The 27,707-nt window shown below is 47.0% G+C and overlaps 3 protein-coding genes and 1 long non-coding RNA gene across 7 annotated transcripts; 2 read left to right on the top strand and 2 right to left on the bottom strand.

The window, feature by feature from the left end:
- Window positions 1-702: 702 nt before the first annotated feature.
- On the bottom strand, window positions 703-17,276 carry supt5h (SPT5 homolog, DSIF elongation factor subunit). 3 transcript variants are annotated; one of them, XM_028045211.1, is made up of 30 exons: window positions 17,127-17,276; window positions 16,846-17,002; window positions 15,577-15,736; window positions 15,419-15,484; window positions 14,275-14,280; window positions 12,847-12,858; window positions 12,693-12,762; window positions 12,195-12,263; window positions 11,184-11,249; window positions 11,073-11,103; window positions 10,660-10,728; window positions 10,314-10,565; window positions 9,981-10,070; window positions 9,841-9,911; window positions 9,674-9,779; window positions 9,488-9,578; window positions 9,139-9,275; window positions 8,901-9,056; window positions 8,532-8,825; window positions 8,332-8,457; window positions 8,042-8,126; window positions 6,099-6,212; window positions 5,917-6,019; window positions 4,325-4,452; window positions 3,445-3,550; window positions 3,205-3,363; window positions 2,972-3,140; window positions 2,694-2,891; window positions 1,272-1,367; window positions 703-1,180 (listed from the first exon to the last, which is right to left on the bottom strand). In XM_028045211.1, the coding sequence occupies exons 2-30, from the start codon at window positions 16,930-16,932 to the stop codon at window positions 1,040-1,042; spliced, it is 3,258 nt and encodes a 1,085-aa protein (XP_027901012.1). In that variant the 5' UTR covers window positions 16,933-17,002; window positions 17,127-17,276; the 3' UTR covers window positions 703-1,039. The 3 variants fall into 3 exon arrangements, with proteins under 3 accessions (XP_027901012.1, XP_027901013.1, XP_027901014.1); XM_028045212.1 differs by having other exon boundaries at window positions 16,846-16,942; window positions 17,127-17,271; XM_028045213.1 differs by lacking the exon at window positions 14,275-14,280.
- Window positions 17,277-18,003: 727 nt separating this feature from the next.
- On the top strand, window positions 18,004-19,034 carry triap1 (TP53 regulated inhibitor of apoptosis 1). The gene has a single exon (XM_028045370.1). It carries the CDS (start codon window positions 18,164-18,166, stop codon window positions 18,386-18,388), a length of 225 nt encoding a protein of 74 aa, XP_027901171.1. The 5' UTR covers window positions 18,004-18,163; the 3' UTR covers window positions 18,389-19,034.
- Window positions 19,035-22,415: 3,381 nt separating this feature from the next.
- LOC114161717 (uncharacterized) lies at window positions 22,416-25,721 on the top strand. The gene is made up of 2 exons (XM_028045252.1): window positions 22,416-24,298; window positions 25,130-25,721. Exons 1-2 carry the CDS (start codon window positions 22,699-22,701, stop codon window positions 25,612-25,614), a joined length of 2,085 nt encoding a protein of 694 aa, XP_027901053.1. The 5' UTR covers window positions 22,416-22,698; the 3' UTR covers window positions 25,615-25,721.
- Window positions 24,360-25,123, bottom strand: LOC114161796 (uncharacterized). Of its 2 annotated transcripts, XR_003599071.1 has the most exons (3): window positions 24,934-25,123; window positions 24,534-24,842; window positions 24,360-24,452 (listed from the first exon to the last, which is right to left on the bottom strand). It is a non-coding gene; the product is annotated as an uncharacterized LOC114161796 (long non-coding RNA). The 2 variants fall into 2 exon arrangements; XR_003599070.1 differs by having other exon boundaries at window positions 24,534-24,965.
- Window positions 25,722-27,707: the final 1,986 nt, after the last annotated feature.

A 27,707-nucleotide genomic window follows, 5' to 3' on the forward strand; every position in this document is an offset into this window, starting at 1 on the left:
TTCCAGTTTTAGTCTTTTAGTGATGATTACATCCAGGAGAAAGACCGAAATAAAAATTATAGAAATATTTGCAACAATATCAGAGTCAAAGTAAAGTGTGTTAATTTATAGCAAACGTACCAGAAAAGAGCAAAACATGTCAGTAACTTTGACAGCTTAGTAAACATGAAGCTCTGAGATTTCTACAGAAAATTTAAGGTTTGTTTGATTTTCTGCCTTTTCAATAATAATAATAATAATAATAATAATCTCTTTCCACTGACAGAACGAATGTTTCTATCCAAAGAGCAGTTATAGTTGAAGTTTTCCCTTTGTCCTGCTGATGTACCGCCATCTGCTGGTGAAAAGTGGAACATCTACTGGGTTTATCGCAGGTTCAGTTGGTTTTCATTTGTATTTCAGATAAAACTCGTCCTTTACTTCCAGTTTTAATTATTTCTTTGTCTTGAATAAAACCTGAACAAAGGGGTGGGAATACTTTCCCCTGCTCTCCATCAGAACCCATCCGACCCGCTTCCTTCAGAACCACGTTTCACTTCTTTAACCAGTAAAACTAAAATTAAATCACTTTGAGATTAAAAGATCAGACGTCGACACATTTAATAACTAAGTAACTGATGATGTTTAACTGATTTCTGAGTGAAACACCAGAACCTGAACAGTGAACAGTTCATTTCCCCAGAGATTCAACCAGAGACTTCAGACGTCAACATGTGAACATTTATTAATAAACTGAATATCTGACCTGTGCTAAACTGTTTCACATGAATGTAAATCCCTTCTGACCTGGGAACACCTGGACACTGATGGGAAGTTCCCCAGGTGGGAACTAGAGGAGCAGACGGCTTCAGTGGTTCTCCAGCATGAAGCTGCGGATCTCCTGGAAATCCTGGAAAACCTCGAGATCCTGGATCCGGACCGGTTCACAGTTTATTCATGCGACACGTTTGGTTGGGAGCCAGAATTCAAAGACCTGACAGATCATGAAAGCACTAAAAGCAGAACAGAAGGAGAGCGGAGCGTCCGGGGCCGGCGGCCCTCAGTGCTCCAGGCGGCCCAGGAACCGCAGGTTGAGAATCTTCAGCTGGTCGTCCAGCTCCATGCGGACGATGCCGTCGTCTCCGTCGATGCTCAGCAGGATCCCTGTGGCCTCGCGGTCCTCCCCCAGGATCACCTTCACCTGGAGAACAGGACGGAGTCAGCTCCGCCACCCGTAACCATGGCAACAGCAGAGGAAGAGCGAGGCCCAGGTCCGGTTCTGGTGGACTCACCTTGTTGTTCTTGGTCGGGGTGACGGGTTCCAGATGGTCGCTGCTGACGCTCACCACCTTCTCAGAGTCCTGCATGAACACGGAGCACATCCCACCCTGCAGACACGAGGTTCGGTCAGCAACCGGGCCGGTACCGGGTCGGTACCGAGTCGACCCGATACGGGCCACACTCCAAAATAAACAGTTCCATTTTCCCTCCTTGAGTTTTAACTTTAATGAAAATTAAAGTTCAGTCTGGTTCGTTTGTCTTCCTTCTTAAAGTGACGGCGTCCCGATACGGATCAGACAGAACCTCATCAGCCCACCCTAAACGGACCAGAACTTTTCATTCCACTACTAAAACTCCTAAAACATGATTTTCACATGCAGAAACTTTCATTCAAGCATAAAATCATGTACTTTTCAAACCCTCATAAGGCTGAAATGCGGCATGAACACAGAGGATGAAAAAGAAGAAACATTCACAATGTAGAAACGCAGCAAAAAAGCGACGGCGTCCGCGCCGCGCGTTTTCTTAAAGAGACGGCGTCCGCGCGTTTTCTTAAAGAGACGGCGTCCGCGCGTTTTCTTAAAGAGACGGCGTCCGCGCCGCGCGTTTTCTTAAAGAGACGGCGTCCGCGCGTTTTCTTAAAGAGACGGCGTCCGCGCCGCGCGTTTTCTTAAAGAGACGGCGTCCGCGCCGCGCGTTTTCTTAAAGCGACGGCGTCCGCGCCGCGCGTTTTCTTAAAGAGACGGCGTCCGCCCTGCGCGTTTTCTTAAAGCGACGGCGTCCGTGCCGCGCGTTTTCTTAAAGAGACGGCGTCCGCCCTGCGCGTTTTCTTAAAGAGACGGCGTCCGCGCCGCGCGTTTTCTTAAAGCGACGGCGTCCGCCCTGCGCGTTTTCTTAAAGAGACGGCGTCCGCCCTGCGCGTTTTCTTAAAGCGACGGCGTCCGTGCCGCGCGTTTTCTTAAAGAGACGGCGTCCGCGCCGCGCGTTTTCTTAAAGAGACGGCGTCCGCCCTGCGCGTTTTCTTAAAGAGACGGCGTCCGTGCCGCGCGTTTTCTTAAAGAGACGGCGTCCGCGCCGCGCGTTTTCTTAAAGAGACGGCGTCCGCCCTGCGCGTTTTCTTAAAGCGACGGCGTCCGCCCTGCGCGTTTTCTTAAAGCGACGGCGTCCGCCCTGCGCGTTTTCTTAAAGCGACGGCGTCCGCCCTGCGCGTTTTCTTAAAGCGACGGCGTCCGCGCCGCGCGTTTTCTTAAAGAGACGGCGTCCGCGCTGCGTCTGCTCTGACAGCGTTCCTGTTCCTCTTGTGCATTTTGTAGTTTGAATCTTCATGCGTTGCCAGCGAGTTTTTACCGTCTGCCACTGTTATTGTTTTCTGTCATCTAGTCTGTAATGAGATGTTTGGGCTCCTGGTTCCGGTCGGGTCCAGTTGGGCTCACCGTGACGCTCCGGATCACTCCGACCTGTCCCATCAGGTCCATGAAGGAGTCTTTGACCCGGACCAGGATGTCGGTGGTCACCCAGTCGCCGCTGCCTTGCTCGATGTTGGATCCGGGGGTGTGGGGATTGTATCCTCCAGGAGAGGGCGCTCCGGGCGTCATGGGGCTGTAGCCCACGGGGCTGGGGCTCGGGCTGGCCTGCAGGGGGCGATAGAGAACACAGAGCGTTTATGGCTGGGTTCTGCCGGACCCGAACATCGCTGAGAGCGCGTTCACACCTGGTAGGCCATGGGGGAGGGGGTGGGGTGGTAGCTGGCCGGGGAGTGCGTGTTCTGGAACCCGACAGGTGATGGCGCCACCTGGTGGTAGCTCTGGGGACTGGGGCTGGGCTGGTAGGAGCCCTGCGGCGACGGCGCCGCATACGGCGAGTACTGCTCCGGGTTGTACCTGAACACAACGCAGACGTTACAGGACGTCCAGGCGCCTCCTGCTGGCCGGGACGAGTACTCACATGGCCGGCGTTCCCGGGGTCTGGGGGTTGTACTGGGGGTTAACCTGAGGGGAGGGGACCTCTGGGTAGCCCGGCGTCTGGGGGTTGGGGGTCCCGCCGTAGCCCTGCGGCGACGGCGACGGCTCGTCGTCGAAGCCGAAGTCGTACTCTTCGTCGTTCCTGCAAGTGGGAGAAAAACACGGAGGGCGGATGAAGAAGGAGCGGTTCTGATTCTGGTTTGCCAGTCCGGGTTGGGGTTACCTGGAAGGTGTGTTGGGGTTGCTGGGGTCCCAGGCGCCGCTCTGACCAGGAGTCCTGCTCCCATCATGCAGCGGGGTCTGGGAGCCATAGTGAGGCGTACGGCTTCCTGTAGGAAACAGAACCAGCAGACGGGTCAGAACAGAGATCTGAACTGGGTCAGAACCAGGCTAAACTATTCTTGTCACCATAGTAAATTTTCCTGGATGATAAATGGTCCCAGAAGTTGTCGTGATAATCGATGATGTTGTTTTGAGACCAATTTCTAGCAATGGAATAATAATGGAAGAACATTTCTCAAATTTAAATTTAAATTCTCATGAACATTTAACACTGGAAGACATTTTAAATAAAATAGAAACAAATAAAATGAATTCTGAATCATCAGCTAGCAGAGACCAAAACTGAAAACTTTATCATCCAGTTTTTAGCAAAAACAGGAAATTAAGTTTAAATTTATCATGTGATTTAATTATTGGGCTGGCCTTTTATTTATGAAAACATAGTTTCCCCTGCGCCTTCCTCACCGTGGATCCGTCTCAGTTTGTTCCCACTGAACTCAGAGGTTCAAGAGGTCCAAACCTCTTGAACCTCTGAGGTTTAAGAGGTTTCCCCTCATCAACGCTTCAGGGTCATGAAGACGTTTCTCAGTCACTAGTTTGGAAGCAAAGTTATTTCAACATGCTGGCTAAAGTTCAAACAGATAAATAAATGTGGGTAACCATGGCAACCGGCGACAGTTTAAAGGCGAGCCAACTCTTTCTGCAGTCTGCCGTGTTTACAATCAAATATTCTCTCTGTGACGCAGCTCCAGAACCAGAACCGGATGTTTATGGGACAGCAGAATGAACTCTGACCCCAGCAGCCTGTGATTCCGTCTCACCATCGTGCATGGGCGTCTGGGAGCCATAGATGGGCGTCCTGGAGCCGGCGCCGTACATGGGGGTCTGGGAGCCGAACATGGGGGTGCGTCCGTGGGCCGAGGTCGACCCAGTGTGCCTCTTCGCTCCCCTGGATGGAGGGAAGACGGAGAAATGAGATGCAGCTGCGACACAAACACAGGAAACGGCAACAAACCGCAACAAGCTGCTCTGGACCACCAACAGAAACAGAAAGCAAAATCCTGGGAGTATCAGTGTAAGAACAGCAGAAATAATCTAAGACAATCAGCAAAAACAGGAAATAAACGAGGTCATTAATGTTTCTCTGCTCAGATGCACCAGATTTTATTAACCCCAAAAATCACAGAAATTCATGCATAAAACAGATCAGAGGCTTTTTAACATCACGGAGAGCTGAGTTCAGTGGAGACTTTCTGCAAATATGGTCGACATTTTTAACGTGCTGCTAACTCCCACCTGTAGGGGGCAGAATTTCTTCAATCCTACATGTTTTTAAAGAACCAAAATGCGTCTACCTTAACCCTAACAGAACCAAAGTTCTACAGCTTCAGATTCACAGACAACCAAACCCAAATTATTACAGGAACCATGCAGGTTCAGAACCGGGTCAGAACAGGAGATAAATGATGCTGAGCATGACCCCCAGAGGAAGTACAGAACCAGAACCAGGAGTTCTGCAGGGCTGCATGGTGGGACGGGTTCTAAATGACTGCCAGAACTTTTCAACCCGTTTCCACTGGATTCATTTTAATATGAATCCGTGAAACTGATACAGGAAATATTACATCACAGAAAACCATCACAATAAATGTTAAAGCAGAACTGAAATCACCCAGTGAAGCACGAAACAGCCCATTAAACCTAAATAACTGTTTTTAGTGTTTCTGTGGTTTTGGGGGGCGGAGTTACCATCTGCCACCGTCGTGCGTTCCCTGTGCCTCCGAGCGCTACGGACACCAGCGCGGAGAATCGGAGTCGCATTTCTCAGGTCAAAAATATTTAAAGATATAGAAACTTATATCTATATTATATACCTGTATCTACCTGCCTAGCACCAATAGCTAGCACATATGGCTAGCTAACAGGTGTTGGCCATATGTGCTAACAGGTGCTAGCTAACATATGTTAGCTAGCACATATGGCTTGGATTTCAGCCAGGAATGAAATCTCTTTTGGTAGCTGGAAATGTCTTGAAATATTACCTTGAAAATGTGACTTCAAATCTAGTAGCTTGTTTCTTGTTTCTTAATACAATTTTACAAAATAAAAATTAAATAACCAAAATATGCTGTTGGACTCCTTTGCATTTAAAAAGTTCAGATTCTAATTGTGCTGTAAATATTTTCCGGGAAGCTGAAAAATGAAACTCCAGTCGTTTTTTCTACAAGCGAATCTCTGAGTCGGCATGATGGGATCGTTGTGTTGAAACGCATCAAACATTTTACCACCAGGTTCTGCTCATGTGGACCCACCAGCTCTAATGCTGCTCCTCTGTTTGATAAGATCCAGCCACCGGACCTCTACCTGAACAGAACCGGGTCAGAACCTCGGCAGCCGATCTGTGCGTACGTACATGGTGGTCAGCCTCTGGCGGTCCACAGAGATGGTCTGGCAGGTGGAGTGCAGCTCCACGCGGGCCGTGGACTCCGTCGCGTCCTTCACCACGCCAATGTATCCTGAGAAACCGAGTTCAGACCCGTCAGAACCACAGGGACACAGATCGGACCCGACGGCGCACAACGCCCTCTGTCTGACCTTTGTAAGGACCCTGGGAGATCCGCACTGTCTGACCAATCAGCTCGTTGTCTCTGCGTCCCCGGCCACGCCCAAATCCTCCGCCGCCGCCACCGCCGCCCCTCTGCTGAGCACCTGGAGGACGGAGAGGACAGGAGAGGACAGGGGAGGACGGAGAGGACAGGGGAGGACGGAGAGGACAGGAGAGGACGGAGAGGACAGGGGAGGACGGAGAGGACAGGGGAGGACGGAGAGGACAGGGGAGGACGGAGAGGACAGGGGAGGACAGGGGAGGACGGAGAGGACAGGGGAGGACGGAGAGGACAGGGGAGGACATGGGAGGACGGAGAGGACATGGGAGGACATGGGAGGACGGAGAGGACATGGGAGGACGGAGAGAACAGGGGAGGACAGGAGAGGACGGAGAGGACAGGGGAGAACAGGGGAGGACAGGGGAGGATGGAGAGGACATGGGAGGACAGGAGAGGACGGAGAGGACAGGGGAGGACAGGGGAGGACAGGAGAGGACGGAGAGAACAGGGGAGGACGGAGAGGACATGGGAGGACGGAGAGGACAGGAGAGGACGGAGAGGACAGGAGAGGACGGAGAGGACAGGGGAGAACGGAGAGGACAGGGGAGGACGGAGAGGACATGGGAGGACAGGAGAGGACAGGGGAGGATGGAGAGGACATGGGAGGACAGGAGAGGACGGAGAGGACAGGGGAGGACGGAGAGGACAGGAGAGGACGGAGAGAACAGGGGAGGACGGAGAGGACATGGGAGGACGGAGAGGACAGGAGAGGACGGAGAGGACAGGAGAGGACGGAGAGGACAGGAGAGGACAGGGGAGAACGGAGAGGACAGGGGAGGACGGAGAGGACAGGAGAGGACAGGGGAGGACGGAGAGGACAGGGGAGGACGGAGAGGACAGGGGAGGACAGAGAGGACGGGAGGATGGAGAGGACGGGAGGATGGAGAGGACGGAGAGGACAGGGGAGGATGGAGAGGACTTGGGAGGATGGAGAGGATGGAGAGGACAAGAGAGGACGGAGAGAACAGGGGAGGACGGAGAGGACATGGGAGGATGGAGAGGACGGAGAGGACAGGAGAGGACGGAGAGAACAGGGAGGACGGAGAGGACAGGGGAGGACGGAGAGGACAGGAGGACGGAGAGGACGGAGAGGACAGGGGAGGACGGAGAGGACAGGGGAGGACGGAGAGGACAGGGGAGGACAGGGGAGGATGGAGAGGACGGGAGGATGGAGAGGACGGGAGGATGGAGAGAACGGAGAGGACAGGGGAGGATGGAGAGGACTTGGGAGGATGGAGAGGACGGAGAGGACAAGAGAGGACGGAGAGAACAGGGGAGGACGGAGAGGACATGGGAGGATGGAGAGGACGGAGAGGACAGGAGAGGACGGAGAGAACAGGGAGGACGGAGAGGACAGGGGAGGACGGAGAGGACAGGAGGACGGAGAGGACAGGGGAGGACGGAGAGGACAGGAGGACGGAGAGGACAGGGGAGGATGGAGAGGACAGGGGAGGATGGAGAGGACAGGGTTGAAGCCATGTTTCATGTTTACTGCAGGCTGATAATCAGAATAATCGTCTCAACAATAATTAATAAAACTGTGTAAATATTCCCACGCAGAGAACATCCGTCTTGTTTGCATGTACAGAAACATTCAGTCAGGTGAGAAAAACTCACTGCAAGACAACCACAAGTTTACATACCCCAATAAAAAGACACAAGCAGCTTTTATTCCTCACCGTTTAAAGTTAAATCAGAAACAAACGTCTGTGGTTTCAATGAAATTATTTCTATTAAATCGCCTCAATAAGGAGAGAAAGAATCTGAATTCATTTATTAAAGTTTACATCCAGAATGGTTTTGGAATCTTTGTTTGTACTGAGTGTATGTAAACTTGTGGTCTCCAAAGCGTTTCGCTGCGGCTGCACCCACCTCCGCCGCCGTGGTGCATGGGGCTGCTGATCCGGGGGCTCATCGGGGCGAACCCCCCCACCGTGAAGTTGGTCACGTCTCTCGGCTGAACGCAGCAAAAAACACAGAAGAAGAAGAGAAACGCTTTCAGAGGCTGCGGTGGTTCAGAGCAGCTGCACGTAAACAAGCAGAAGAAGAGACGAAAAACAGCTGGAGGCTTTCAAACATCAGCCCAACGCCGCCCACTGGAGACCAGCTGCTGGTTCCCAGTCTAATGAGAGGCCCAGCTGCTGGTTCCAGACCCGGCCTACCTTGGAGCCTCCGGCCAGAACCAGATGTCTGGTCTTACAGACGAACATCCCTCCGTTCTCCACCAGCTTCTTGCAGTGCAGGAAGGCGAAGCCACGGAACAGATGGCGGATCTCCCCTTCACGACCCTGGAACCACCAACCAGAACCAGAATCAGAACCAGAATCAGAACCAGAACCAATCTTCCTGAAGGTTTCCTCACCGAGTGCGGCCCGTCGATGACCTTCACGATGTCCTTGACGTGGATGTTGTTCTGCTCGGAGTCCAGCGCCACGGCGAAGCGGTTGTCCTTCCTGCGGTTCACCGCCTGGTGGCGCACCGTCAGAACCTTCCCGTGCATGTTCAGAACCTGGAACGTCTCCCTCTCCAGCCGGACGATGACGCCCACCGTCTGCGGGTCCAGCTGCACCAGCTCGCCCCATTCATGCTGCCCCCCGACGTCCACGCCCGACGCCGTCTCCGAGCAAAGCTGCAGGTCTCTGGGCAGCACCTTCAGCTGCAGGCGGCGAGAGGGGAGTCAGGGCGAGTGAGGGGCGGAGTCAAGGTAGAGTCAGGGTGGGTGTGGTCTCACCTCGTGCATGGTGAGGTCCGAGAAGAGGATGACGAAGTTCTCCTCCACTCTGACGATGAGGCCGGTGTCGCCCTCGTAGCGCCCGGCGATGACCTTCACGTGGTCGCCCATCCGGAAGTACTTCCTGAGCTCGTGAGCGGGGAACTCCAGCGGGTCCTGCTCGGGAGACGGAGACGGGGTGAGCGGAGGAAGAGGAGGCGGAGCCTCGGCTACCTGCAGGGCGGTCAGGAGGAAGCACCTTCAGGTCTTCGTGTTTGGGCAAGATGGTGATCTTGTTGCCGTCGACGCTCAGGATCTTCCCCTGCAGGTTGATCAACTCTCCCTCACACACCTCCACGTTGTCCCCGGCCTGCAGGTTGTGTTCACGCTCCTTACCTGCACGCACACACACACACACACACACACACACACACACACACACACACACACACACCATAAAAGTGCCTACCAATGGAAAATAGGAAGTAAGGAATTAAAGACAGAGACCCCTGGTGGGCCACAGAGGTACTGCAGGGCTGTTAGATTTCTGATTAGTCGTTTCTGTAAACGGTGGCGGTTCGTCCAGTGAGAGAGTGATGATGTCATACCCGACTCGGTGACCACTTCCAGGTCGATCCCCTCTGGCTGGTCTTCAAACTTCTCCAGCTCCGACAGCGTGGGCTTCACTCCATCTGTGATCTGACACAAACACAGCAGAACCCGCTGTTGTACGGGCCGGTACCGGGACCCGCCGTACTACGGGCCGGTACCGGAACCAGACGGCGTGGACTCACCACGGCGGACATGGCGAAGCTTTTGAACAGAAAGCCTTTGCGACTGTAACGGTTCCCCTCAAAGATCATGAAGTCTCCATCATGGCTGACCTCCCCACCTAGAGACCTGCGGCAGAGTTCACCATTCAGACAGGATCCGCTCACCAGAACCAGAACCGGGAGCATACCTGATCTTCTCGGCATCAAACAGGCGCTGCGCAGGCCTCTTGAACTTCTTCCTCTTGGCGTACCAGTCCTTCTACAAACCACACAGGTCTGAGTCAGAACGCAGCTCCACAGGAGGAGACCGACCAGAACCAGAACCCACCAGACTCATCTTGGCCTTGATCCGGTCCAGGTCGATGCGGGGAATCATCTTCAGGGAGATTGTGTTCTGACTGGGCTCCACGTAGTCCACCTGGAGACACACAGGTCACCATGACGACAGCAACACCTGGTGCCCAACACAGCTTCCTCTGAGCTCCCCGACACTTTCACTGCAGCCTAAAGGTTAAAGGTCCCCGACACTTTCACTGCAGCCTAAAGGTCAATGACCAACAGAACGTCCTGCAGATGTCAGCTCTAATGCTGGAGACTGAAAAACTGGAGGGAAGAAGGAAGGAAGCAGTTCTACCGGTCGTTATCCGGGCGATGTGGTTACCTGGGCGATGTCGTCCTTGTACAGGCCTCTCTTGAGCCGGACCCAGCTCTTGGGCTTCAGGTTGGTGACCTCCTTGACAACCTTCAGAACGTCGGTCATCTCCTTGATGGGAACCATCTGCTGGTTCCACAGGCCCATGCGCAGGTTGCCGATGCCCTCGATGGCGGCCTTCACGTGCGTCTGCTTGTACGACTCCACGTAGATGTAGCCTTTGACGTGGTCGGGCGCCACCACTGACTTGATCTGGAGAGGCTGCAGGCAGGCGGCGCGAGGAGCAGTCAGCCATTGGTCGGTTTGAACCCTCTCTACCAATCAGAGCTCAGCCTGAGGTCAGGTGACATCTTACCGTGTCAGTGAACTGGTAGGCGATGAACTTCCTCATCAGAGCGATGGCGGTCGCCCTCTCCTCGCCAATCTGCACACAGAAAGCTTGGACGATCAGAGAGAGTGTGTGTGTGTGCGTTTGTTTCTAATACCTTGTGGGGACCATTTTCCTGACATTTACTACGTTGTGGGGACCCGCTGCTTCTTGTGGGGACTGAAGCCTGGTCCCCATAAGGGGAAACGCTGTTTTTGGGTCAGGGGTCAGATTTAGGACTACAGTGTGAATTGAGTTTTGGTTGGTTAGGGTTAGGCATGTAATGGGTAGGGTTAGGATAAGGTTAAGGTTTAGGCTGTAGAAATGAATGGAAGTCAATGGAAAGTCCCCGCAAAGATAGCTGAGCAAACATGCGTGTGTGTGTGTGTGTGTTTCCGCACCTTACATTTCACGGTCCACAGGTTTGGGTCCCTGCAATATAAAACAAGATGAAAGGCTCATGACATCATCGAGGGTCTTGATGCCGATTGGTCGAATAATTGTTTACATACTTGACTCCAGGAAGTAGCTGCTGCTGGGTGATGTCATCAGAAAGCTCCTCTGGACCTCCGGCATAACTAAACCACAGAAGAAGAAAAACATGGCCGTTTTGTTGACCTCTTTTTGTTCTACCTTGTGATCAAAACGGAATTCTTCCTTTAAACTAACTTTCTGTGGACGACTAAGGTTGGTGTTCTGATCACCAACTGTTATTTTACAGTTTGTTTGGAGAGAAACTTTTCAGCCTTAAAGAGGAAATTAAATCAGTGTTTCCATGGTGACTGGCGAACACGCCTGTCTACATGTGGCCTCAGGAATGAATCTGCTGCTGGTTTTCTACTGTGAAACCAGGCAGGGTGAAAATTTAAGCCAGTTATTTATTTTAGAGAAAAACTTGATGGCAGCAAACAGGCAGAGTCACCAGACTATGGAGAGGTGAGCAGATCGTTAGTGAAGGAAGAAAACACGGCAGCTGGAGATTTATTCCTGCATCATGACTTCATTATCGCATTATTACGACTTCGCTGCGCCAGTCTCGTATCATTATGTCATCCTTGCTTCATCAGTCTCGTATTGCAAAATCATTCTTGATTGATTAGGACTTTCTCAAACTTCCCAAATGTATTCTTGTAGTTTCGCATCATTACTATCACTTTATAGTTTTAGTTTCATCACTGCGTTATTCTCGTGTCAGTCTGGTACTACAGAATTATTATTGCATCTTTCTGCCTGTGGCATTATTATGACTTTATTCTTGTATCAGTTTTGCATCCTGAAATGATTCTCCCATTATTACGTCTCTATTGTCACATGATTGTGACTTTATTATCGGACCCATTCTGTCCCACTTTTCCTGATGAGGCAGACAGAGTATGTGTCAGTGTGGGAAGCTGCAGTCAGAAACCCTGAAGAACCGGCAGACGTTTTCTGGGAACTGGGAAATCCCTGAAGAGAAGCTGGATTTGAACCAGAACACAGAGGCGGTGAATGAAGAGCAGAAGGTTTCAGAGTCCAGTACTCACTGCTCTCCCACGGAGGACTTGGCGTATTTCCTCATGTAGTATTCGCCCAGCGCCTCCTCCCTGGAGTCCCTGAAACACAAACAGTGAGTGAGGAAAGCTGCTGCTGGTCGGCAGCAGACTGCCAAGGTCAGACACTAAACCAGGTTCACACGCTGCTCTCCTGCAGAGAAACGAAATGGTGCAGAAACCGAGAACAAGTATTCACCGCTAAACTCAACAACCACCAGCAGCTTGCAGTAACTGCCTTCCACACTGATGTGGTTTTTCTGCTGGTTTTGAATTTTTCTAGATGATTTGATGCATTTTAAGCCAATCGGAAGGAAGTAGCTTAAAATTACTTAAATTAGTAATTTTATCTGCAGGTTTGGCTTTTTAATGTAGTTTAATTAAAGTTTATTTGTGACAGAGATGATTACTTTTCCCCTAAACGAATGAAATGATCCTTTTCTGTACTTATTGAAGATCATTTTATCTATCGACACTCTTCACAGGTTCTACCTCCAGAGGTTCTGCAGCCGCCTGGATCCAGAGTGGTCTTCATCCAGAACCACGTGGTCCAGGTTGGAAGCTGGTGGAAAAGGAGAGCGTTTCACCGTTTGTTTATTAGAACCAAAACATGGAGTCAATAATGTCTGAGATGAGAGAAACTGACCTTCAGCCTCTTCTGCTCAGGATCCACCAGCGAGGAAGAGGAGGAAGAACAGAGACGAGTCAGCAAACAGGAAGTGATCAGCAGGAACAGTGATGGAGGCAGGAAGCACAACACGAGAAGCATGATGAGAGGAAGCCCTATTAATAATGAGTTTATGAAGCCGAGCCGCCCGGATCAGAACCTCAGGCTGCAGGACCAGGACGCCTGGAGGACCAGCCGACCGGAACCAGGCTTCTGCTAAACCGACCGTAAAGAAACCGGCAGGCAGAGGAGCTGCAGGCTCCACAGGACCCGGTTCCACCTGCTGCTCTGAACCGCAGCACGACGAGACGAGGAGCTGCAGAAGTTACAGCAGCGAGAAATCAGGAGATACCAGCTTCTCTCAGCCACAGCATTAGGAACAGCAACAGCTGTGATATCTAGGAGCAGCGTGACCCCAACCAGCCACCATACAACCACCAACAGCAGCTGCAAAGCTTCACAAAGCGTCGGGACGCACCGATCCTTTTTTTCTCTACCGATATCCGATAACTGCGGTTTAGTATCGGCTGATCCAGGAAAACAAACGTTTGTGTTTTAAACACAGACATAAATGAACTGAATTATTAATGTAATTAATAACTCTGCTCCAGGCCAGCACAGTTAAAAACAACAGGCTGGTCAAACATGGAAAAACAACGTTAATCTCTTCAGACAGGAGAATAAAACATCAAATACGTCATAAAGAAACTGACAGAAATAAATAGTAAAGCATGACGTCACTCAGAGCACAAGGCGTAGAGATAGATTGAATAGATCTGCTCTCATAGATCACACACACTGTCAATGATAACCGATCTAATTTTTTTTTTCCAATATCAGAACCGATGCAGATATTAATATTGGATAGATTAATTTCTACCAAAATGTTTTAAATGGAAGGAGAGTAATAAGAAATCATAAAGTGTATGAAGTACAAACAACCAGCTGAAAAGTGCGGTGTGTGTCATGTTCATATTTTCTCTGTTGGATGTTCATGATGCAGCAGAAATGCGTTCAGCATAAATAACAGCATGAAATAAATGGATAATAATCGTGTTGATCAGAACCTGACTGATGGTCGTAATGTTGTGGCTGATTGCTGAAAGTTGCTCATTAAAGTCAAACAGCAGCAACTTATTGCCAGAAACGGTTAAAATGTGTCCAGGTCCGATGGACGAGTTAGTCTGAAAGAGAAGCAGCTGGTCCTCCAAGGCTGAAAACCACAGAAGAAGAGCTGCTCTCACACAGGTGCAGCCTGATTTTTCCCTGAGTGCGGACTGACAGGCGCAGCTGTGCTGGGATGAGGTGATGGGGGGAGGAGGGGGAGCGGAGGGTTAATAAATGGATGACAGTAATGATCCATTCACTTCCAATGAGAGTCAGTGACAACAAGAGCAACAGCTTTACCGTTGGCTGGAGACAGCAATGGCCGCCGCAGGACAGAGAGAGGTCAGTTAGAGGTCAGGAGACACAGAGCCACACACACTCCCACAGAGCAACATTGCTGTAAACATTAGACCCCCATGTTGCTCCAATAAAGGAAACTTTCCATATAAAATGGATACGTTTTGTTTTGCGCACCGAGTCTCTAACAGAGCAGAGAAGTTTATTTTATTTTGGATTTCTTTATATTCTGTTTGATCGTATTTTTCTATCATGTATGTTTTCTTTATTCCCCGTTACGTTTTGGACTCTTACATCACAGTACCACCTTAACTGGATCAGTTACAGACCTGGGTCGTTTCATTCCACCGTCTCCAGCATCAAGACACCTTACATTTTATTTTGAAGGGTCATTTCCTGTTGTGTGTATAAACGTTAGACACAGCAAAGCGCTAAGCTACATGCTAATGTTAAAATGACAACACAATGTATTCCAGTCATGTATTTATTTTGTATTGATATGAAGTCCTGGCTGCGTTTTGCTAGCAGTAGCATCATCCCTTCTGCTAATGTTAGCACTGTATGCTAGCAGTCAGTGCCTGGAGAACCGTGTTTTGAGTTATTACAAGAACAGTTCGGTCTTGAGGAATAAATGATCCATATGCATTCAGTAGTGTTGTTGTTGCTAGCATTAGCTAACAAAGCTACGTTGAGGCTTTGTTTATGCTGTGGCGGCGCTCTCCAACATGTCAGGCTGGACGACGACTCCGCCGTCACTCACGACTTTTAACCAATTTCTGCTCAGCTGGACAATAAAATCTCTGCTATCAAACTACAAAAATGTCCTAAAGGTGCAGAGAGGAACGGTGTGCGACCTGCAGGGGGAGGGGCTTAACGCCCCTCATTGAAAGAGATGGCGCCAAAGTGAGCGTTTCTCAGATGCTGCTCAGATCAGAAAAGGGGAATGAGGCGCTGCGCTAAGCAGGAAATCAGACCAAAACATTACAGTTCTACTTTATATGAACCACAGTTGGATTATTTACATAAGAAACGAGTTTAAAACCAAGACGAGTTCACTTAACGCAGATTTAATCATCAACTTGTCTGAGCGGCAGAGCAGCCTCAGCTTCTGAGTGGTTTCCAGACTTCCTTGTGTTTTTTGTCTCACCTTTCTCCAGAATGTCCTCTCCTCCTTCTGACCACCGATCCTCATCCTCATCTTCATCGTCCACATCTGCACAAACACATGGAGGAACAGGTGTGTGTTAAAGCTCCGCCCACCCTCCAACAACAGAACCACAAAGAAGAAGAGTCGCCTCCTCGCACCGGCTTCGTCCAGGATGAACCCTCCGTGTTTCGGCTTCTTCCTCGGCCGGTCGTCGTCTTCCTCGTCCTCCTCTTCATCATACTCATCATCATCATCATCCAGGTCCTCCCCCTCCTCATCAGCTACTTTATCGCTGCCCACAGGGCTGGCTGCCTCCTCCTGCAGGAAAGAACCCGGCCTCAGTGAGCTCAACGTGAGGATCTCAGACAAAACAAACTTTAACACCATCAGAGAAGCCGCCACAAGAAATAAACTATTTATTTATAAACCGCAGAGAAAATTAAAAGAGAAAACAATAACAATAATAAAGCTGCCATATTTAAAGTGTAGCTTACTTTTTTCAACACTGAACTAATTATTTTTGAAGACTTCTGAAAATTATTTTAGGACTTTGAAAAGTTGTCTACAGCAGTGTTTCCCAACCCTGGTCCTCAGGCCCACTGTGCTACATGTTGTAGAGGTTTCCCTGATTCAACTGATTGCAGTTCAACAAATGCCTGTTAATCCGTCATCAATTGAAATCAGCTGGACTGAAGCAAGGAAATACCTAAAACATGCAGGGCAGTGAGCCTGGAGGACCAGGGCTGGGAAACACTGGTCTACGGATAAAACTGACACTGGTTCAAGTACAATAATAAGCAGGTAGTAATTACTTACATTTAAGTTGTTGTTTTTTAAAAAAAAAAAAAAAACTTTACTCCTACTTCTAGGAGTAGCTTTCCTGCACCAAGCTTTTGACTTTTATTATTAAGCACTATTACTTTCTAAATAACTTTACTGAATAAAGAACCACGTTTACACACCAGACGGAGGGAGTTTTTGTTGAAGTGAGACCTCATGTTTATACACCAGCTTTGTTGTTAAATGTGCTGTTGAAAATAAACCATATAAATTGTGACTTATTTTATATATTTTACATATTTTTTTATATTTGAAAATTGGATTTTGAAAAATGTTTGCAATTATGGTATTAATTGTGATTTTAGTCGTTAAAACACCACAATTTGTATTTTTGTTTGTATGACTAAATCTCTAGAATATTAAGCCAGATGTCATGATCAGTTCCCCAGTACAGTAATATAAACATGTTGAGGTAATATTACTCCTACTGGAACTGTTTTGCTCCTCTGGTGAACCAGTGTCTGCATAGGAAGGTTCTACAGCAACCTGCCATCTGGGAACGTGTTTAAAGTTGTGAACATTTGAGACTAACAGGGTTTTGGGTGAATCGGTCCTATTCCACCCCCTCTCCATCAGAAGCAGCTCACCTCATTCTCATCCACCTCCTCCGCCTCCCCATCGCTGCTCCGCTCGCTCTGGTTGTCAGAAAAGTCGCTGTCCTCACTGTCGGACATCCTGTTGCACCTCTGGACCGGTTACAGGACAGAAAGCACGATTAAACATCCGAACCGAGCCGAACTCCCGCTGAAAAACACAAGACTCGAACTGAGCTAGGCTAACAAAGCATGCTAATGTAGATAGCATAACAAAAACAAGCCTCCTACGAACAGCTAGCCTCCATTTTCCCGCCTTCAACTCTTTTTTTCACCTGGTTCTATCCTCTGCTTCCGGGTTTATTCCGCTAAAAGACGAATAATGGAAATTATCGAGGATTTTAATCTCTTGACGAGTGAGGTTTTACGTGAGAGCCGCGAGACTTCAGAAGCTGCCACAACTCTCGCGGGTTTTGGATTGATGATAGTTAAACAAATACAGAGGTCTCACTCTGCTGTTTTTTAATATGTACAAGAGAAAGGATTAAGAAAAAGTTTTAAACCATCAATTTATTTCAGGGGTCTTCAACTTGAGGTTACGAAGCCACGGTCTTTTCTTTTCTAAAGCCACATAAGAATGTTTTTTTATTAATATAAACGCACTAAAGATTTTAGCATTTCTTCCGTATGCAATATCAACATACAATACCTACAACAAATGGTGCAAGGCTTCTAAATCTAATTTAATTGTGAATTTGTACAGCTGGCTTCGTTCTTCAAAATAATTTTTATTCTTTCTTTGTAAAAGTTAAATATTCATTTTATTCTAAAGTAGAATAAATTTCCCTTTGATTTAAGACATTTCATTCAGTATATATTCATGAAATTCATGTTGTGAATGCTTAATTTTCTTGCTACAAGGATGAACGTCTCATTGTTATCTGACCTAAAAAAGAAATTAAATATATATGAGGAAAATATTAGCAACAGACGGGAGCTCTTCATTCGTTAATGTGAAATATCTGCACTAAAAGAAATAACTGCCGAAATAACAAAGTGAAAATTCTAAAAAAAATTATCGTTTAAAACAATTAAAGTAAAAAATAAAAGTTCTGGTCGATAGTAAATGCCATAAGAAATGCTACCAGGAAACCTAAGAAAAGCCTTACTCTATCCGAGTGGTCACTCTCTCCACACATATCTCTGTTACGTCGCGACGTGCCCACGCTGGTTTACGTTTGTGTAAACGCAGCCAATCCTGAGCCGTGTTAAGGGACAGTCGGTGTGGCTGTTTTAGGATCCTGGAGGAATAGCAAATCCCGGCCCCGGATTAATCTCCTCTCTGCGGCGTTTCCTGTCCGGATCCCCGGAGATGAACAGCGTCGGGGAGGCCTGCACGGAGCTGAAGCGGGAGTACGACCAGTGCTTCAACCGCTGGTTCGCGGAGCACTTCCTGAAGGGGGACCGGAGCGGGGACCCGTGCACCGAGACCTTCCGGAAGTACCAGCGCTGCGTGCAGAAGGCCATCAAGGAGAAGGACATCCCGATCGACGGGGTGGAGTTCATGGGGCCCAACAAGGACAAACCTGAGAGCTGATGGAGCGGAGGAACTGGTTCTGGTCCGGTTCTGATCTGGATCCGGGGCCATGAGGCCCGCAGCCGGCAGCTGACTGGACCAGCGGGTCCCTGGAGCTTTGGGTTGTACTTTAGGAGGCCTCACACACACACACACACACACACACACACACACACACACACACACACACACACACACACACACACACACACCTGGACTGGACTGGACTGAACTCTGACCTCAGCAGGTTGGACTGCAGTTGACTGAGTCCAGATCCTCGAGGCTGAGCGGGACGGGGTTACGTCTCTGACCAGATCTCTGTTTCCGGTTGATTTTCTGCATTAAAGTATGAAAACTGATATTTTTGTGCTTTTGTTGTTGCAGCCTGCTCATCATTTCACTCACAGCTTCAACCCGAACCGCTGATCGGTTCAGAGATAAATGCATGTTGACGGTTCTGATTGTTTGTAGGTGAATCTGCTCAGATAAATGAGTTTTGACCTGAAGGTCTGACGCGCTGCGGTCTCCATGTCGACACGTTTCCATCCCAGCAGGGGAAACAAATTCATTTTTTAGCCATAGTCAGATATTATCTCAATATTTGTTTGAGGTGTTTTTGTTGTTGCATAATATGTAGTTGATGAATAAAATTCTTGATCAATCTTTATGCTTTTGAAGAAATTTTTTAACTTTAAAATATTCTGGTTTATTTATTTTGCTCAGAATAAACTCTAAAGCTCAGAGAAACAATTTATTCTCTCAATTTTTCCCCTTTTTGGGTTCAGAGCTTCACGCTGTTTCTCTGCCTGAGAGTCAAAATGGGAAAATCCCATAATTATAAAAGAATCTCATTAAAATCAGCCAGTGGATCTTGGGTAAGATTTTCCCTGAGCACTGTCTTGCAGGCCGCCTGCAGCGTTCAGTCGGGACTTTCATCTATAATTCTTACTGTTCAGTTTCTTCTAGATTTGATCTGTTCTCCTTTAATCGACACATAAACCTTCCTGCTGCTGCAGCAGAAAAGTACGACAGCTCGACTGGGACGTAGAGGTGAAGAGGGTCAGTTTCACTTTAGATGTGTTTAAAGCTTAAATGTGTTTAATGTGTTTAAAGCTTAAATGTCAGGTGGGAACAGGGAGATGTTCCACTGCAAAACCCAGGACCTGCCTGGAGGTTCGGTGGATTCATCCAGAAACCGTCTGCGATTTATTTTGTTAAGGAAATATGGCTATTTTTGAGTGTTTAATATAGTTAAGCTAATGCCATGTGCGTTTAAGTAGATCAACATTCCTATTTGGACAAATGACAAGCTGAGGCAAGGTAGAAGATCAGAGATAAACAGTCTCCTGGCAAGGCTGTAACTTAGAGCAGCCATAAAACACTATGCTCTTGAAAGGCTTTGACTTGGAATGTGGAGGCGGAAGATGCTTTTATCTCTCTGAAACAGCAATTGGCTGCTGCTGCCCAGTTGGCTGTCCCAGATTATGCTTCGCCCTTTTATTTGGATGTTTCTGTTACAGAACTGATGGTTAATGCAGTTCTGTTTCAGAAAAAAGGGGGAGACAGGAGAATCCTCCAATATGTCAGCGCAATGTTGGATCCAATGGAGAAAAGACATCCGGCATGTACAAGACATGCAGCAGGTGTGGGAAAAATGATTCAAAAGACAGCACACATTGTGATGGGTCATCCATTACAGGTTATGACATCACACAGCGTGGTGGCATATGTGAATTCACAACATTTCACATTAACTACATTGAGACAACAAAAACTGAGCAAAATTCTGGAATCACCTAATATAACTTTTGTACATAACGGAGCGAATATGGCTGACAGGATGCAAGATGGACAGCCACCCAACTGTGACGAATTAGTACTGAAGGAAGAAAAGATAAGACCGGACCTACAAGCTTCTCCTTTAGAAGGTGAAGATGTGAAAAACTTTTATACAGACGGTTGTTGTTTTAAACATGACACAGACGGTTTGAGAGCAGCATATGCGATAATAGTGGAAGACTTGGGCAGTGAGTTTCATGTTTTAAAGGCAGAAAAGCTGCAGGGTGCCCAATCGGCACAGAGGGCAGAAGTAAAAGCAATGGTCGAAGCACTGAAACTAGCTGAGGGAATGAGGGTGAATCTTTACAGTGATTCAGCTTATGTGGCTAGCGCTGTACATGTGGAACTTCCTCAGTGGCTCAGAGCAGGATTTATGACTGCAACACAAAAGCCCATAAAACATGAAACTGAAATGAAAGAATTGGCGGAGGCATTACTGTTGCCTCAGTCTGTGGCTGTGATTAAATGCAAGGGACATGATCAGAGCAAGACCAGAGTTGCAGCAGGAAACGCAGCCGCAGATGAGGCCGCTAAGAGGGCAGCGGGATACCTGACATCTCTGGTGATGGTGAGTACTGAACTTGAACAGGTCGAACAAAATCACCTTGAAAAAATTATTTCTCATCAGAAAACCGTGTCACCTGAGGAACGATCAGTCTGGAGAGCAAGAGGTGCCGTCTGCAATGAAGGACTCTGGTGGGGACCAGACGGTAAAGTAATTCTTCCTCCAAATATGAGATTCCAGGTTTTCCAGGAAGCTCACGGACTCGGACATGTGGGTATTGCACAGATGCTAAAAAATCTAGAGCACTGGTGGCATCCATTTTTGAGAGACATGGTCAAGGAATATGTGAAAACATGTGAAATTTGTGGACAACACAATGCAAAACCAACTATTAGGCCACCAGTGGGACATTTCCCTTGTACTACACAACCGGGTAAGGAAATAATTATTGATTTCACAGACATGATAACACCCGTTAGAGGATACAGGTATGTATTAATGTGTGTGGATGCATACTCGGGCTGGCCAGAGGCGTGGCCAGCAAAAAAGGAGGACAGCAAAACTGTCATAAAGTGTCTGATCAACCATTACATTCCGACCCATGGATTTCCAGAGAAGGTGAGATCAGATAACGGCACTCATTTTAAGAACCAAGATCTGCAGAAAGTGGAGCAGCTGCTTGGATTGAAACATTCTTTCGGTACAGTATATCATCCTGAGTCACAAGGCAAGGTTGAGAGGTTAAACCAAACTATCAAACAAAAATTGGCCAAAGTATGTGCACATACCAAATTAAATTGGGTAGATGCTTTGCCTATTGCTTTGATGTCTGTTCGAATGTCTATTAATCAAACAACAGGGTTCTCTCCATTCGAGCTCCAGACCGGACGGATTTTTCCAGGACCTGGGAGTCGTGTGCCTGGATGGAAAGGTGAACTTGCACATTTATCTCATAAAAATTTCTTTACTGAGTTACAGAGTCTGGCTGCGGAATTTGCGAAATACCAGACGGCACAGGAGCGTCCAGCTTCAGGACCAGTTCCAGGAATCGACTGGGTGCGCCTGAAGGTCATCAAACGGAAGTGGTCTGAACCTCGCTTCACCGGACCACACCGAGTAGTGGAGAGGACGTCCCATGCTGTTCGTCTACAAGGGAAAGGAGACACCTGGTTTCATTGCAGTCAGTGCACAGCAGCCGAGGAGCCACAGCGTGCGCTCCGAGACGTACAAGAAGAGCTTCGACTTCAATCTTCGGACGAGGAGCAACGCCAGGTGCTTCCAGGAGGGAGTGTAGCAGGAATTCCTGCCACAACCACTTCAGGTTCCTGAAATTCAAGGTTTAAAAGGCTCGGACAGGCATAATAATCCTGTTCCGATGTCCTTCCATTGAGGAAGAATGAGATTTCATACTCTCCTTAAAAACTCACTGTTATATTGGCATAATAATCCAATTTTCAGTGAGCAACGGCTGCGAAGGTGGAAACTTGAGGTTTCCAACCGAGGAGGATCAGGCTACAAGAAGATCCACATTAACTCATTTTATTGCGAGTTTTCGTTTTTGCGAACTTTAAAAGAACTTTCGTCTTTGCGTGTAATTTTTATCATTTTTTGAAGAAGATTTCATATTTTGTTTTTGACAGACTATCAAAGAACATTTGAAAAAAAAAAAAAAAAAAAAAAGAAAACTATTGTGTAATTCTTTATGTCTGCATGTTTTTGATTGGTGGCGAGTATTTTTTTTTAAGTTTCCAGAACAATTTTTAGTTAGTGTTATATACATATCTTAGTCTTATTTTTGCATTTTTACATTTTGGGGTGTTATGTGTACTGTGTTTTTGGGTTGCATTATGATAATTGAGTTTATGATTTTTTCATATTTGTAGAATGATAAGTGCCTTTCACGCTTAATGTTACCGGTGAAACTATGCGGTTAAAAGGTGAGTATTAAAATTGTTGAATAACGCAGGATTACAATTGACAGGTTCGCATGATGGGGTTCAGCTTAAGATACATGAACTGGGAGTGGAAGTTTTTGCTAGGTGTGTTTCTTGAACTCAATTTGCTGGGAATGTGGGTTTTCGGAGGATCCACGAGTGGAATCATTTCCTCACAGACACTTGATCTCCAACCGAGTTTTGTCGAGTGCGGAGTGTCTTGCGGAAATGCGACTGTTCGTGTGGAGCGTTCTTTGAGACCTCCTGTTGATAAGTGCCTCACTAAGTATCGTGGAATTGAGTTGAACTATACTCTGGGTACTGTAACTAATTACCAAATTGATCTGTGTGAGGTAATTCGTTGCTGCTGGTCGACTCCTCAATCCTGGCAGAAGACATCTGTGTATTTGTGTGGTGATCTGACCTTCCAGCGACATTGTATTACTCAGGAAAATGGGGTTCGACACTTGTGTCCCACTTGGAAATCGGCTTTCAGATGGGTGGGATCAAGTTGGAGTCCACTGTATGCTCATAAATCTGTCACTGAATATGACAAGGTTACCATAAGACGAGGGACTTTAAGACATTCTCCAGCGACGGGTAAAAATCCTTTAGTGCTAACCATTTCCTCGATGCACGATGTTTTCTTTAAACAGTATCCGGCAGATTCAGCTGTTTATTTGACTCTAGGTGCTTCAATTGACGATAAAGATCCACTTGGGATTATTAAAATTAATATGGTCAGACCTGAGGGGGAGGAAGACAGGGATATGGAAATTCCGGATCAGCATGCGGCTAAGATTGATTACACAGCAGTTTCACCATTGGACATCATTCAAACAGCGACTGGGTATAGGGAAAAAAATTTATGGCTGAATTGGATGGTTCAAACGGCTAAAGAAACTAATATTGGGAACTGCATTGCATGTGCTACAGCTAGACCTCATTTGTATACTGAACCTGCCCCATTACACTTGGGAGATAGTTGGGGTTTTGATTGCATGTTGAGATTAACAACTGAGGCAGATCCCATAAATTGTGATGCGCTTGCCAAAATATATCCACCTATTAATAACTACACTCAGACGGGAACTTTTCTTCCGGTTAAGGGTAAAGGGTTGTATGTGTGTTTTAATTTTACTCATCTTAAGCCCGATTTCAATCTCGGACAGATTTCTAGTGATTGGTGTAATGTTACTTTAACAGCGGCCGGAATCGGGAGTTGGGCAAGAGCTGGACTTTATTATTTTTGTGGGGGTGATAGATTATATGTGCGTATTCCTCCTAAGACTGTTGGAGTATGTGCCATGACTCGCCTGGCTGTGCCGCTTATGGTTGTAGGAGAAAGACTTGATCCTGTAGGACTGCAGGTGCTCACTTTACAGACTCAGAGGCACAAGAGACAGGTGCGTAATACACGTTTTGATACTGCATTTGATTTGACTACCAATTCTCCCACTTATGTAGATGCCATCGGCGTGCCGAGAGGGGTCCCGGATCAATATAAATTGGCGGATCAAATTGCAGCAGGTTTTGAAAATATACCAGTGTTATCAGCTCTTTTTCCTATCACGCCGAATAAAAATGTTGATAGGATAAATTATGTCCATTATAATCTTTTGAGGCTAGCGAATCTGACCAGGGATGCTGTTGGTGTCATGATGGGTTAAAAGTTTCTAGCCCACATGCAGAACACCAGACAGGAGAGTAAGAATCAGTTTAAATGATTTATTTAGGTACACAATTATCAGAGTGTGGGAAGGTGGTCTGGTCCAGGGAATCAACTGTAACGGGCAGCAGTGGTTCACTGCGAGGGGAAAAAGCAGACTGGTGAGTTCAGGGGTCGTGGGAATATGGAAAACTCAGATGAAACACAGGTTGTTCTTACTTGGTGGTGGCTGGATCTGAATCTTGGAGGGTTACTGAGTATGTCCAGGGTCTCAGTCTCTTAGTGGGTCCAGGAACAAACGGAGGAGTGCGGCGGAGAACGGACAGGTAGGCTCGGGTGCAACGGAGACACAGAGGAGTGGTTCGACCGCCAGCCGTGGGGTCCAGGAGATACTTGCAAAACAACGGAGAGGTGAGTCTGGGAACTCGGGCAACCAGTGGGTATCTTCCACGGCGTCACGAGGGAGGTTCTGAAACCAGGAAAGCTGCCAGGCTCTGGTCCACGGGTCCAGAGTGTCAAAGGGATCACCTGAAGGCAACAGAGGAACACAAAGAGAATCACTAGAAGGCTCAAGGCAACGAGGAACACAGAGACAGGGCTCAAGGGGGCTCAGAGGTACCGTGACTGGCAAACACTCAGGCGACGCTGGACTGGCGATCAACTCCTTAAGTATGCTCCGCTGATGAGGGTAATAGATGACAGCTGTGGCTGATGACACCACCGCACTCCAACCGGAACCTGTCGCCATCTGGTGGTAAGAGGTGGACAGGAAAACCCCACCAAGAGAACCAGAGAACCCCGGAACATAACAGTTGGGGGTTTGAAGGAGCAGTTAGCTCCTACTTCTTTAATGACAATTCAAAATCGGATGGCGCTGGACATGCTGTTGGCCGAAAAGGGTGGAGTCTGTTTTATGTTCCAAGAGAGCTGTTGTACTTTCATTCCGAACAATACGGCCCCTGATGGATCTGTCACTCGAGCGTTGGAAGGTTTGAGAATTTTGAGTAACACTATGCATGAACATTCAGATATTGATGCTGGTTTGGACAGGTGGTTCTCTACTATGTTTGGTAAATGGAAAGGGATTGTCATGTCATTGTTAGTTTCTGTGGCTACGTTTGTGGCCATAATAGTCACATGCGGATGCTGCTGTGTTCCGTGTATACGCTCGCTTATCATTAGGCTTATTGCAGTTTCAATTGAGAAGGGAAGCAGCGGCCCACCGCCTCCACCGCCCTATCAGATGCTTTTTCGGGGAGCTGCTGATGGGGGGGTTGTGGAGCTGGGCGGTTCTATTTGAACAGGGGGAATTGTTATTTCATTTAGTATATTACGTAGTTTTAGTTCCTATATTAGAAGGCATAATCGATTTGTTTGTGAGGTCTGATTTCTATAATTCTCAGACCTCAACAGGGGGAATTGTTAAGGAAATATGGCTATTTTTGAGTGTTTAATATAGTTAAGCTAATGCCATGTGCATTTAAGTAGATCAACATTCCTATTTGGACAAAGGACAAGCTGATGCAAGGTAGGAGTTCAGAGATAAACAGTCTCCTGGCAAGGCTGTAACTTAGAGCAGCCATAAAACACTATGCTCTTGAAAGGCTTTAAATTAGTAGGCCATAAATAATATCTTCCCCGGCTCACAGGTCAGAGGTCGGGGGTTTCCCAGGGGCTCAGAGCTGCATCTGGAGTTGATCACAGCCTTGGAATCTTGGAAACACTTAGGTTTAATTTCTGATACACCTTTTTAATATTGGTAGCAATAGTGTGTTAGATTAAAGTATATTACCCAAGCTACAAGTACTAATCTAGTAAATCGAATGTATTTGAAAATGTACTAACTATGACAATATCGGAATCAAAAGAGAATGATTTGAATGTTATGTTTCACAGGTTGAAAAAGACTTCTATCTCATTATTGTTTGTGATAAGGTAAAGATTCAAATCTTTGGAGAAGCTGACTGCAGAGGAGCAAGATAGGTTTTGTGAAAATAACTTATAACTTTAATAACTAAAATGACTCTTGATATTTGTCATTAAAACTCAGGGGAAGGTCTAAGTTTTTTCCAAGGTAGCTCTTGGTTGGTCAAAACAGAGGTACGCCCTTATTTGCATATATTAACAAAGAGAAACGCCTTCACTAGAAAAGGGAATGCTCAATAATAAGAATTCAGACAACTGCCCTGTTTTGCTTTTAAGCAACCAGCTGTCTCCAAAGGCGCCTTTGTTCTTTTCTTTTAATTCTTTTGTCTCAGGTAAAGAATGTACTTCTTTGTACTCTGAAGTTTCTTGTTAAATTCATACGGTGTTTTCTATTGAATTAAACTCTGTATCTCTGTGACGTCATCGCGCCTCGCCGTCTTCTTTCCAGCCGTGACGACATCCGCTCGGGACCCGGGCTAACAGGAGGAAAAGAGAGCCATGCTTTTTCCAAAATTTAAGCTAACCTAATAAATTTCCTCCTTAATAATTTCTAGAATGTAAACAGATCCTTCATTTGGGAAAGGAAGGGACTTTTTACCACTGTCTATGTGTGTGTGTGTGTGTGTGTGTGTGTGTGTGTGTGTTAATCCTGCAAATAAATGAGAAATTGTGCATTTTACATGCACTCTGATGTGTGATTTCTCCTTCTGCAGAGATGTTTCATAAAGCAGTGAAGAACTGTAATGTTTCGGCTCCAGTTGCCTGATGAACTCCTTCTGTTGCCGTTTCCTTCCGCCATTATTACAGCAGCAACACGTGGCAACCAGTCCCTGCTGTTATGTTGCCGACCTCATGCCGTAGCCTAGCAAAGAGTTTCGCTTGAGCTCCATCTCTTCACTTTTAAATGGTAATTCATATTTGATTAAAACTTTCTGTAAATAAATAGTTTTTTATGTGGAAAACCTTAATACTCCTCTCCTGTTGATGTTAAATAAAGTTCCTGATTGTGGGCACCGCTAGCTGCGCTAACCCTAAAGCACTAATCATAATCAGTTCCTAACGTTAAGATGCTACATCAACATGGTATTTAGTGAAAGCTAACGCTAAAGCGCTAACTTCAGCCATGTTGATACCCAGCATGTGTCACACAGATAACATGAGCAGAATTCAAAGAAATTCATTAATATATATTTACATTTGTTTAATTGACACCTTGTTGGTTTGTTGTACTGTTATATTTCTATCCACCTCATTTTTTGTTGTTTACTTGGTGCAATAGTTTCTTTTAAAAAAGAGAGAACAGGCAAGAGGAAACAGAACCGCTGAGTTAACAGACTTCAAAATAAGAGCATTACTATAAATATCTACATAAATCATTCATAACAGTCTATGACCAAAACTTCAACACAGATGTCAAATTTTATTCAACTGAAAGTTTAGGAAACAGTCAAGTAAATTAGCGCTTTA

Source organism: Xiphophorus couchianus, chromosome 18, assembly GCF_001444195.1.
Source record: "Xiphophorus couchianus chromosome 18, X_couchianus-1.0, whole genome shotgun sequence".
NCBI classification, from domain to species: domain Eukaryota; kingdom Metazoa; phylum Chordata; class Actinopteri; order Cyprinodontiformes; family Poeciliidae; genus Xiphophorus; species Xiphophorus couchianus.

Coding starts and splice junctions, on each gene's coding strand:
- LOC114161717 (XM_028045252.1), top strand. CDS start 22,699: ATGATGGGGTTCAGCTTAAGATACATGAACTGGGAGTGGAAGTTTTTG. Junction 24,299..25,129: donor TCTGACCAGGGATGCTGTTG/GTGTCATGATGG, acceptor ACATAACAGTTG/GGGGTTTGAAGGAGCAGTTA.
- triap1 (XM_028045370.1), top strand. CDS start 18,164: ATGAACAGCGTCGGGGAGGCCTGCACGGAGCTGAAGCGGGAGTACGAC.
- supt5h (XM_028045211.1), bottom strand. CDS start 16,932: ATGTCCGACAGTGAGGACAGCGACTTTTCTGACAACCAGAGCGAGCGG. Junction 6,213..8,041: donor CATGCACCACGGCGGCGGAG/GTGGGTGCAGCC, acceptor TCCGTCCTCCAG/GTGCTCAGCAGAGGGGCGGC. Junction 3,141..3,204: donor ACCCCGGGAACGCCGGCCAT/GTGAGTACTCGT, acceptor CGTTGTGTTCAG/GTACAACCCGGAGCAGTACT.